General features: G+C 44.1%; 1 protein-coding gene across 1 annotated transcript; it reads left to right on the top strand.

Moving 5' to 3' along the window:
- Positions 1 to 2,675: 2,675 nt before the first annotated feature.
- GPR83 (G protein-coupled receptor 83) lies at positions 2,676 to 8,493 on the top strand. The gene is made up of 4 exons (XM_063148869.1): positions 2,676 to 3,482; positions 4,315 to 4,440; positions 5,460 to 5,593; positions 6,411 to 8,493. The coding sequence occupies exons 1-4, from the start codon at positions 3,096 to 3,098 to the stop codon at positions 7,033 to 7,035; spliced, it is 1,272 nt and encodes a 423-aa protein (XP_063004939.1). The 5' UTR covers positions 2,676 to 3,095; the 3' UTR covers positions 7,036 to 8,493.
- Positions 8,494 to 12,502: the final 4,009 nt, after the last annotated feature.

The raw sequence follows: 12,502 nt of genomic DNA, 5'->3' as shown, positions 1-12,502 counted from the left end.
GCATCTTAGGAAAATATTTTAGCTGAATGTGTATGAATAATAGGAATCATATCAAAGGCTCTTTCTCCCTTTTCACAGTTTTTGGGGTTTTTTTCAGTCAGCTGTCAAATTCACAGTGTCTTTGTGTTTTATCTGTGGGAGATGCTTTGTGTTTTATCTATGAAAGATAAACATAGCAGCCTTCACTTCAGGGGAAAACATGTAACTGGAGTGTGCAGAAAGACTGTACTGTAAAGAGATGCTTGTCCTAAACATTAATGTGATTGATTATGCAAGGGGGCAAGATGCTCCAAAAATCAACATGATTTCTCAGTGGTCACACTGGATAGTTTTTAAAAAAATCACTTCTTACCAATGTAATTTCAATTCCTCTGCCCCAGAAAAGCTGAAAAATTCAGCAAAGCACAAAAATTCAGTAAAGCTATGGTAGTAAAAGATTGTTCCCAGGAGCAGGGGCAGGGGGAAAAGCACACTGTGCTGTGTATTTAAAAAGGAAAAAAAAGGCATTATTCCTCATTTTCAACACTTCCAAACTTTTTGGCATGTCTAGTTGACTTTTTTATATTCTTATAATCTTTTATTCCCGCCAGGCCTGTTTTCTAATTTGTTATAATTTTGTTAAGAGTATTCTTGCAAAGGTATTTGTGATGACTTTTTTATTACCTGAATTCATGATCCATCCATATAGCTTTGTTTCAAACATTATTTTTCACTTTAGAAATGGCATAATCTCACAGGCACCTTTTATAAAAACCACATTCAGCATGCCAAATCCTGACATTTCTGTGCAGCTGCCTGTTTTACTGTTGTAGTGCTGGGGATTGATGAGCAAGGGTGAAGTTGGCAGAAATAGGTACCAAGCTGCCAAACCTGTTATAGCCTGTTCTCTAGTAACAACCAAACATAGGTGAGCTGCTTAAACAGCTCATACTGGAGCATGTTTTAAATACAAAACTGAATCAGAGAGGTGTTGTGAAGCAGAGAAAGGCACACCAGCAGCATGGGAGACACTTGACACAGAGAGCTTCCACTGGGCCTTTCCATGACCCTTTGTGGGTATTTTGGGTGTGCCTGTCCAGAGTGGCTGGACCACCTCCTCTGGATCACAAGACACAGAATGCAGCTCAGAGGAGAGTGGGCTTGAACTGACTGAGGGGAGAAGTTTCCCATCCTCCAGCAGCCTGGCTAAGGAGGGGAGAAGGTACCCTGCTTTCCTGGATGAACCTCATCTTCAAAGGCAATGGCAGCTCTAGCTACATCTGCAAGGGTACCCTGCTAGAAATTAAGAATTAGATCAAGGGGCATAAATAAACAAAGCTGATAATTTTTGCTGAAATGCCAATTATAGTACAGGAGAACAGGATGTAATAGATGTGAAACAATAAGAGCTGGTGTGTGAGTGGGAAGAAGAGGGAATGCCTTTACACACTGGCCAGCAGTGCTGGAAGGGAGAGGGGACTTGGGAGCTGCTGGAGCAGCATAGCACGCAGGGGGACATATGCCACTGACCCTTCTGTTCTCATCCCAAACATGTAAGAACACTGCTCTGTCCTACTGTTTTTTTGAGCCTTTATTTGAGACTGGTTTCCTGATAGTGCTTCTGAGTGGGACGTTTCTTCTCTCTGAATGGTCAGGTGTGACTGCCACCTTAGCAGCTCCAGCAGGCCCACTGGAAAGCTTTCTCTGAGACAGCTGAATTGCCTGAAGAGCTTAAATTGTTCAATTTAATGGAAGAAACAGACTGTGGCAGCAGTGTGCAGAGTAGCTCTGTGAGTTGTCTATTCTGCTTGTTCTATTGTGTCCAGCTCCCAAGGAGTGGTGAAGAGAAGGCAGCCTGAGCAGTTCACTGAGGCAGTCACAAACATGTTTTGGAAGAGTTGTTGTCCCCAGTGAGTGACCATCTTATAATAATACAAGCTTTTCAGAAAGTGGTCATTTAATTAATGGTTAAGTAAAGCCTTTTATGCATAAAACCAGCTCTGGCTGGGGTTAGTTGGCATGACCCAAGCAGATCTGTCCTCAGCAAAGGTGCAGCACTGTACATGTGCACTTGGGAAGTGGCACATCTTTCTGTGTAAGATTTGTGAGTCTTGGTCTCTTGGTCCTGATTTTCAATTTCCTGCTGTGTTTTGTGGGAGAGGCAGAGGGAACACACATGCTGCTATCTTATTAATGCTTGGGAACAGCATACAGCTTCTTTTGCTTTGGATACTGGACTCACTGGGCTGGGACAGCTCCCGTTCTGTGTCCTGTATAATCACATCTTTGTAACTACCTCTATTCCTACAAACCCTACAAAGCAGTTTCACATCAGACTTTTATTCCTTTGGCTGAGAGGAAATACCTGCCAAGGGGAAACTTGACTATTCCATGTTTCTCTGAAAGAAAAAATGTCATTGGAAAAATACTCTTAAGTACAATAAGGCAGCTTGTTAATTACAGTTCATCTGTTACATTCTATTCTATTCTATTCTATTCTATTCTATTCTATTCTATTCTATTCTATTCTATTCTATTCTATTCTATTCTATTCTATTCTATTCTATTCTATTCTATTCTATTCTTTATGCTAAGAAATGAGCTGAAACTTGCCTGCCAGACCTGTAAAACAGCTCAGATTTGACCTGTCCTGAGAGAGCAGAGCTGGCGCATGGGCTGCTGGTGTATAAACAGCATGGAACTCGCTTGAGCTGGGCTGCTGGTAGAGAAAACAGATTCTAACATCTGAAGGGAGCGATGTTGCCATTCTCACAGATGTACTTAGCTCGGAGTAGCGCCCGGGAGCGCAGCTGCATGGAAAGCAGCACGTCAGAGCACAAATTATGTCATGCAGCCCAATGACTGCAGAAGATCCCGGCTCGGAGCTCGCCTGGGGATATAAAGCCGGCTGAAGGACGAGAGTAGCGGCGAGCTGAGCGGGAGAGCAGCACATTGCGGGAGGCAGGAGCGTCTCCCGGCTCCCGGTGTGCCGTGTTTGCAGCCCCCGAGCGCGCCGGGCTGAGCGAGGCGGGAGCGGCTCTCCCGGCGCACGGAGCGAGTTCTGCTCCCGCCAATGAGCCCTTCCAGAACCGCAGGAGCGGAGCGGCGTTCCAGAGATGTTGTCCTGTTTTGTCTGGCTCACCCTCCCGGACTTGGTTACCGCCTTTGTGAGCCCAGGAAAGTTGCCCCTTAACGGGAGCCTGGAGAAGACTTTTGTAGTCCCGAACGTATCGGGTTTCTTTTCCTGGGATAATGACAGCCTGGCCGACTGGCGGAGCTTTGTGGACAGGAGCCGCTACGGAGCGGAGTCGCAGAGCGCCACGGTGAAAGCCCTGCTCATCGCGGCGTACTCCTTCATCATCGTCTTCGCCCTCTTCGGCAATGTCCTGGTCTGTCACGTTGTCATCAAGACGAAGCGGGTGCACTCTGCCACCAGCTTGTTCATCGTGAACCTGGCTGTAGCCGATATCATGATCACGCTGCTCAACACACCTTTCACACTGGTAAGAGGGGGCAGAGATGCCTGGGATGCCCCATCCCGGAGGGAAAGGAAGCACCTCAGCATCCTCAGACATGGTGCAGCCTGGGATGGGGGGGAGGATGCACCACCACAACTTCCCCCATGACTAAAGTAAATTTCTCTGGGTCTCTACAGTGCCATAAAGGTGCTTTGATGGCTTTTCCTGCTTTACACTGCTATAGGCAGTGTGTGGACATTCTGCAGATAGCTGTCCACTCCAAATTACAGCTACTGGAGTTGCCTTTGGAAAACCCCACATGTATTTTTCTTCTCTGATTCATGTTATCTAGCTGAAGATTGGAAATGACCCATTTTTTAAATGAGGCCCTGATAGTACTTGAGAAATAATAACTTTGAAGTGAGTACTTAGTACTTTGTAGCATCTCATCCTTTTTTTTTCCCCCTTCTCTTTTCTAAAGTATTTTGAAAGCAAGGCTATAAACCTCTTGAAAAAATTAAATGCTTAGCATTGTTTAACAAGCTGTTCTGAAAAGCTGTAGTTTGCCTGAAGTGTAAGGTGTACAGGTTAGCCTTATCCCCTGAGTGGAGGTTAAAAGGAAGAGCAAATGTATTGACTGAATAGCGAGGCTGCAGAAGGATACACCGTAAATAAAACAGAACAAACATCTTTTTGCGCAGTGCTGCTGTATTGTTCGAAAGGCCACTGAGCAGCAGTAACCTGCCTCTTCAGTGTTCATATAATTATACAATATACAAAGAACCTGCTATCTTTTACACAGCACAAGGGATTGTGTACTGGAGGTGTACCTAAAAGCAGTTGTGAGGTGCACAAAACTAATGGTCTTCTTTTTTAGGCTCGTTTTGTGAACAGTACCTGGATCTTTGGGAAGGGGATGTGCCATGTCAGTAGGTTTGCACAGTACTGCTCCCTCCACGTCTCTGCCCTGACCCTTACAGCCATTGCTGTGGACAGGCACCAGGTGAGACCTCTGTGAAGCAGAGAGATGGAAAGCTTGGGAGGGTATAAGTAAGCTGAGAAGGATGATCCCATGTCCTTTGCCTTTCAGCTCCCAGAGTACCGTAAGATTCATGAGAAGCTGACAGGGTAGGGGGACAGTTCTTGTTGTCAGAATAGTTTCAAACCCACAGCAAGGTAGGAGGTATCCATCGCCTTGCTATCTCTTTCAGCTGAGTAAAGGGAGCTTTTAAGGCAGCAGATAATCCAGTAGCTCTCAAACAAGGAGAAAGATCAAGATTCTGATAGGAATTCATGTGGACAGCTCTCCTTTGAGGTGGCTTGTCCAGCACTAGGGTTGTAAAGGACATCCTGGTTAACTTTCTCAGCTCTATCTCCTGATGTTCTTGGATGTCCCACCTCCTGTTACCCTGAATACTGGAGATCTGACTGTAGCACACTGGTGTTTGTCACAAGCAGAGCTGTAGCTTGCTGTTGATAATGGGCTCAAAGCCAAAGACATTTGGGTATTATCAGCTTGGAGTCACCCAACAACCACCCAAAACTGTTTACAGTTGGCATTTTCTGCTAGGAAGATTGTTTCCAGAAAATGCACTCACTATCAGAAGCATTCCCATGGTGGTCTGGTTAAACCTTTTGGTTCTTTGGGTCACGGATAGTGAAGAGTTTAAGACTTTTTTCTCCACTTTTTTTTTTTTTTCTTTTTTTCCATGAAGGAAATTGAACCTGATAATGAACATGTGTTAACAGCTCCTGGTATGCAGTTTTTCCCACCTAGATGAAAGTACTGAAATTTGAGGATAGGACTAGGATCTAACTTGAACCATATTTCATGGTGTCAAAATTCAGGTTTTCACGTACAGCTTACACTCATTGGGAGCTGGGTGATGGCTGCACTGCTTGCATGCTAAATTACCACATTAAGTAATAGATTTCAGGCTGGAAGGTTGTATGGAAAAAAAAAAAAAAGTATAATTTTTTCCAGAAATGTTATAAGCCTAGATTTTGGTTTATTTTGCACAGGTTATAATGCACCCCCTGAAACCTCGCATATCTACTGGAAAAGGTGTTATGTACATCTCTGTAATCTGGATCATGGCAACTTGTTTTTCCCTACCACATGCTATCTACCAAAAGCTCTTTACCTTTGAATACAGGTAAGGATGTGCTCTGCTTTCCTCCACAGTCTCCCTGGAGGCCAAACTCTGAGCAGTCATACTTTGGTATATTCTACTGAAAATCTTGAACATATGTCAAGGTCAGCCAAACCTGGATCTAAACTACAATTTTCATCCGATTCCTTCTGCAATGTCTGATATCCTGTCCTTTTTATTCTTAAATATTTTACCTTTATTCTGTCCCACTAACCACACGAAACAGGCTAAGAAGTTAGAGGATCTGGCTTGATCCTTTACTTCTAGACACTGGCATTTTATGCCATATACCAATCTGGCCGGTTTGGGCAGACCAGAAATGGGAAATAAAAAAACCCAACCTACCAACCAACCAAACAGAAACCCACTAAAACCCAAGAGGTTTTAATCTAGTCCTTTGCTCTAGGAAAGTACGTAAATCTGTCTCAGCTGTCAAGAGCCTTAGTATTTGGAAAGTGCTTTAATGAGGGAAAGGTCCTTAATATGTGCAGAGAATGTGTTCCTATTTGCCAAAGGACAGAAAATAAAAAACTGCTTATATGCAGCTGGAAATTTTGTAATTGATGAAATTCATAAAATTATCATAAGGTCATGAATGCCCATAAGAAATTATCACCACATTGCTCACTGGCTGCTCCATGGCTTAGATCCTTGAAGAGCAGAGCTCTGCTCAGCTGTGGCATTTGTGAGATAAACACAGTGTTTGCTTTCAGGCCCTGTGGCAGGGCCCTCTCCCAGCTGGGTCCTTGTTTCTGATGTACTTATCCCGCCGTGCCTGGCCATATGTGCCTCTCATGCTGTCCCATCTCTCCGTTTGCAGTGAGGATGTCACCCGGTGCCTGTGTCTGCCAGATTTCCCTGAGCCCGCTGACCTCTTTTGGAAGTACCTTGATTTAACAACCTTCATTCTGCTCTATGTCCTGCCCCTTCTGATCATCTCCGCTGCCTACGTGACGGTGGCAAAGAAGCTCTGGCTGCGCAACGTCATTGGGGACGTCACTGTTGAGCAGTACTTCGTCCTTCGCAGGAAGAACAAGAAGACCATCAAGATGCTGATGCTCGTTGTCGTCCTCTTTGCGGTCTGCTGGTTCCCCTTGAATTGCTACGTTGTGCTCCTCTCCAGCCAGACCATCCGCACCAACAACGCTCTGTACTTCGCCTTCCACTGGTTTGCAATGAGCAGCACCTGCTACAACCCCTTCATCTACTGCTGGCTCAATGACAGCTTCCGATCAGAACTGAAGGCGTTGCTCAACATGTGCAGAAAAGCCCCCAGGCCCACGGAACAGAGGCTTCCCTCCACAGTCCCATCCAACCGACTGGCTTGGCCAGAAAACAGCAACTTCAAGAGGTTGCAGGCCTCCCATGTCCTTCCACCATCCTCCAACATCCAGTCGGGAAAGACAGACATTTCTGCAGTTCAGCCAATAGTAGCTGTGAGCTAAACAGTGGCCTTGGACTGCACATAGATTTGGCAAGAGCTAAAATGGTGGGAAGATGTGGAGCCCTGGCCACACAACAGGTGATAAAGCCAAGAAGGAGGTTCTGCAGGAGGCAGTATGAAAGAGCTGCATGTTTGGTGCAGGCTGGTGACAATGGTGAGGAGGCCCTTGAGGGGAGAAAGTAAACTCTTCCCAAGAAGGAACTTTCCTCTTTGTCAAGGTGACTTTGGATTGGTTTGCAGGATGGGGTTCTCTGCATGTGTGTTGCTGTAACCTGCATGACTAAGCCTTTTTAGAACTAGGACTCTGTGTTTTGCTGGTACTTAAATAACATTTTCATTACATCAGATCTCCCTTCCCCTTTCCTGAGTCTCCTCATAGCAACATGGAAATGGTTGAGGTGTAGACCTTGAGGTTAGTATCTGAGATCCAGTGCAACTGGGTAGGAAAGCATTCTTTCTGAACTGGGGTCTGAAAAGTCAAGACCTGTTCAGAATGAAGGAACAGATCTATTCCATAATTTTTGTGTGTGTGTGTGTGTGTTCAAATGCTCTTGCAGAAGTGGAGGGTATGATAGACTTTGATAAATAGGAGCCTCTTACATTACAGGCACTTTTTCTAAGATAGCTTTGAAGAAAACTGGATGCCTATTCTTCAAGTAAGTCGATGGTTTTTCTTTAAATAGATAACTAAACCCAAAAAACATACAAAAAGTTGGACATAACATTCACAGTTGGAGAATGGATAATTAAGCGCTATTGTGAGTTTGAACCACAATAGAACCTTTTATCAAAACATCTTTTCATCATTGTCAAGTTGCAGCTAGAGGATCACACAATTTGAATTTTTAACTTGCCTTTGAATGTTGCTCTCTTACCCTGTAAAGCACCTGTGTACTAAGGAGAACATATTTTCATGAGGGCACTGGCATTGTGCCAGCGTCAAACCATGACAACTTGTCACTTCAGACATTTGGGACATTTCATTCCAACTAAGATTTTAGCTCTCTGGAATCAGTTCATAAATTAACTGCTTTGAGAGAAGAGATGGTATCTCTGATAGCAAGTAATAAAAATGGAACATTTGTCTGCAACTTATCCTCTGGTTGTACAATTTTGGTGCTTTTAAGGATAGCTGAGATGTGTCCTATTTGGCTAAGTGGCTAAGAAAATTCATGACTGCCAAGTGTCTGAAGTAGATTTCAGAACTCAATGTTCTTAGCAGAAGAAAATATGGGTTTGAAAAAATGGTGTTCCAAAACCTGTACCTTATATAGCACAGAAAACAAATACTTCCTTGTGCTGTGGAAATTAGCCTGAATATCACACCAGGATGACCCATTCCACATTTAATTTGCAGTATTCAGCAGTGAAGTGAGAAAAATCTTATTATAAATGGAAAAATAAAAGAGTGAAGCTGTTTTTCTCAGTGTCCTGTAATAAACTGACAGTTCTGAAATTATTTTAAGCCTTGTGAAGAGTTTTCACACCTCAGCATGTAAAGAGACTGAAATATCTACCACTCCTTGCAGCTAACCTGCCCTTGCACAAGTGGTTATCACTCTCTTACTGTGAATTCAGTGCTATTTTACTGCCCTTTATCAATGCCTCTGGAGTCAGAATATTTTGTATCATTTATCTGCAGAGTCAAATCTTTCCTCCTGTCTTCTTTGACCCCTTACACCAAGTCCCATTTCCTCCCTCAACACTTGCAGCACATCAGCCCTGAATTGTTCAAGGACTTGAACTGGGTGATCATTGTAGGTCCCTTGCAAATGAACTATTCTATTCTATTCTATTCTATTCTATTCTATTCTATTCTATTCTATTCTATTCTATTCTATTCTATTCTATTCTATTCTATTCTATTCTATTCTATTCCCCAGTTGTGCAGAGCTTGTGAACCATGCTCCCCATTGCAGTGGCAGCAGAATCCAGCACTTTACTAGCAAATAAATCTCTGAGAATGCCAAGTACCTCAGTAAGATATCTTTTCTTTCGAGGCTGAAAGAAACATCTTAAGATTCACAGGTTTTGAGTGCAGTTGTCATCCTCCTATGTATGAAGAACACTGCAGTAACTCCAGTAGACAAAATCCTCAAATGCCTTCTCAAATGCTGCTGGTGAGTCTGAGTGAGGCTCCTGCAGTTACAGCTCTGCATCCTGCACCCCTGCACTGGGTGGCAAACCTTTCTCCTCCAGGCTCTGCTCAATCCTGAATCTGGGCACAAGGGGGGGGTGCAAGAAGTTGAAGCTGTTTGATTTGAATCAAAGGAACAGGAGGGATGGACTGGATAAAAGGAAAAGAAGAGATAGATTGGACAGTGAACTTCAGGAGCCTGTCCAGGAATGAACAGGTAGCTGGTGACCAGCAGAGGTACAAGTCTCTGAGAGACTTGGACAGCATGGAAGAGGGGGACATGATTTTCGCCCTGGAAATGGTGTCCTTGGAAACTGTACATCATACACTGTGTGTGCTACAAAGTGCTTAATGTGGTACAGCGTAATTTTGAATAATCAGCTATTTTTCATTTTCTTCATGTCTGATTTGGGATTCTGGACAGACATTTGGCATTCACCAGTGCTGCTGAAATCAGTGGGGGGGTTGTGTTCTGTGCACACAAAGTGCAGTATGATGCAAAATACTCAAAAAATTTTACACTCTGGGCAACTTAACTTCGGTATGCAGGCTTCATAGGTATTTTTCCATTCTACCCCATCTCTCTTGCAGACCTGAGGGTTCTTTTAAAATTCTAATACAGCCATTGGTGCATAAACTGCATTCAGATGCCATCTTGGTGGGTGTCAAGGGAGGATCTGAGTGTGGATATAATGAGACACGTGTACAGGATGGAGATTATCTTCAATTTTCCATTTGGTGTGTGTTTGCTTGCTGTAGCTGGAGTTTTTGATCTCTTTTGAATTTGAGAGGTGTTGCAGGAGGCACTGAACAGCTATTCATTGCAGATCTGCATAGCCCAAGAACAGGTGTGTTTTGCTAGTGTTTTATTCATTTTCTCTGTAGAAAGATGCAGAGACCTTGCAAGGGAACACAGACAATGCCATAATGTATTTTGCAGCTTGTGCTATTCTGAATAGCACTCAGGGGAAAACAAATCCTTGAAACCACCTCTTGCTTTTACACATAAAAGGAGGACAACTCTTCGAAGCACACGGAGATCACACAAGGAGAAGATGACAAATTTCTCCTGAACAGAAGAAAAGCACTTCACCTTTGGTTGGTGTTGTTTCTAACTGCAGGGCAGCCCACCTCTTCTCCTCTCAATGTGGGACGAATTTCTCCACTGAGCTGATGGAGATGAAAAGGCAACTGCTTAAAATATAGTAATGTCCTGTAACTTCAGGAATAGTAATTCCATTGTCTCTCTGGCATTTTCAAAGGATATCAGACACCATCTCCAGGCTGTCTTTATTTTCTTCCACCCTTCTTATAGAAAAAGTGCTGGGAGATTACAGAGACTTCAAAATCACAGTTTCCTGAGAAGCACAAACCTCTAATTTCTTCAATTAATGTATTAGCTAGCCATCACTAGCTGTAACAAACACGGTTTTTATATCTGGCAGGCACTGATCTCTTCTCTCTGGTGACCAGTGACAGGACACAAGGGAATGGCATGAAGCTGAGTCCAGGATAGTTTAGGCTGGATATCAGGAAAAAAATTCTTCACCCAAAGGGTGATTGGGCCCTGGAACAGGATCCCCAGGGAAGTGGTCTCAGCACTAAGCCTGACAGAGCTTTGTTGTCTAAAGGAGCATTTGGACAGCACTATCAGGCACAGAGTATGATTCTTGGTGTGTCCTGTGCAGGGTCAGAAGGATCCTGATGGGTCCCTTCCAACTCAGGATATCTTATAAATATTTTATTTGGGGGCATCTTAAATATTTGCATATTAAATGTGAAACTTCAAGATGTATTTGGATGCAGTTTGGGTAGAACACAATTAAGAGTCTGGCTATGAACTGCATAGAACTCATGAATGGATCGCTCTACCAGGACCATGATATCATTGCTGGCTACATACTTGTCTGCTTGTTCCAAATTTCAGGCTACAATTGTGCACTGAAGCTCCCTAGTAGGGAGCTTATGCTGGTCTTAGCAACAGCTACATGAAGCTGTACAGCTCTGGGATGTGAACAGGGACATCTGCACAGCACTGAGCTATGACCTGTGCATGCACTCTGTTGTTTCAAGAGCTCCAGGGATGTCATAGTCCTCTAAGTAGACTGACCTAGAAACTGCATGTGGACACACAGAGAGAGCTTTAGAATAGCAGTTTCCCAGGAGACTAACTATTATTCACATCTGCCTTATTCATAAAGCCCTTGAGTGCTGGTGAATGCAGCCAGGTCCCTGCTGACGCAGTCTGCCAGCCTTGTGTCGGGGCAGCGGGCTGTGAACACGCTGCACCCAGGAAGGCACCTACACCACCCTACAGCTCCTGGAGGCTTGGCTGGAAGTGCTGTGCCTTCCCACAGCCTCAGTGTCCAGTCCTGGGGGCTGGTGACTTGCTGTTGAACTTCCTTGTGCCACCGAAGGGAAATGAGGATGGGATCCTGCTCTGCTCTCCCCATCCTGCACAGCCCAACAGAAGGGCAGCCCCTGCTCCTTCCTGGGGGTGGCACAATGGGTTTGGGAAAAGGTCTGGACTAGCACTAAAGAAGCAGGGAAATTATTTAGCCCATCCTTTTTTCCTTCTGGGTGCAATGTCCCCCATAGGCTGTCCTCTGGCTTGCAAGTTTGAAGGGATTTCTGAGTTATGGTGCAATGAAACTTTCCACCTCTTGCCTTAGGCTCAAAGCCATTTAATGATAGTTAGAGAGGCAGAGGTGAATCCAGGGATCATCACAATGTCCTGACCAGGAAAAAACTGCCTATTTCTATAAAACAAATGAGTGCCTCCTGACCAACCGACACAGTTTATAAACTGAGTGTGCATAATCCCTTTGGCCACTTTGGTTAGCTGTTCAGGCCATGTCTCCTGCCAGCTTCTTGTGCACCTGCTCTTTGGCAGAGTTTGGGAAACTGAGAAGTCCTTGGCTCAGGGTAAGCACTGATCAGCAACAACCAAAACATCACTGTGTTATCAGTATTATTTTTGTACTGAGTCCAAAACATGGCATTGTGCCAGCAACTAAAAAACAAGTAACTGTATCCCGGATGAAACCAGGGCACCAATTAAATAACTGAAGGTCTAATAACTGATTCCTGGCTCTAAGGTGTTAGCTTCATAACATGTTATTTTCATAACATGTAGGGTGAGGTCCATCCAGAGCAGATATGTGGTGGTACAAGTGCTTGACTTTTAGACCCTGAGGTCACAGGGATATGAGGATTTTAAGACATAGTTACATTTTTTGTAGGCTTTTTTCAGTTAAAAACACTATGATGTCATAGGTTTGTCAGAGGTCACCAGTTTTTAATAATATGAAGGACATGTATCAGATGTTCT

This window comes from Melospiza melodia, chromosome 2 (genome assembly GCF_035770615.1).
Source record: "Melospiza melodia melodia isolate bMelMel2 chromosome 2, bMelMel2.pri, whole genome shotgun sequence".
Classification (NCBI taxonomy): Eukaryota; Metazoa; Chordata; class Aves; order Passeriformes; family Passerellidae; genus Melospiza; species Melospiza melodia.
Note: the sequence above shows the minus strand (reverse complement) of the source record. Positions and strands in the feature narration are given on the sequence as shown.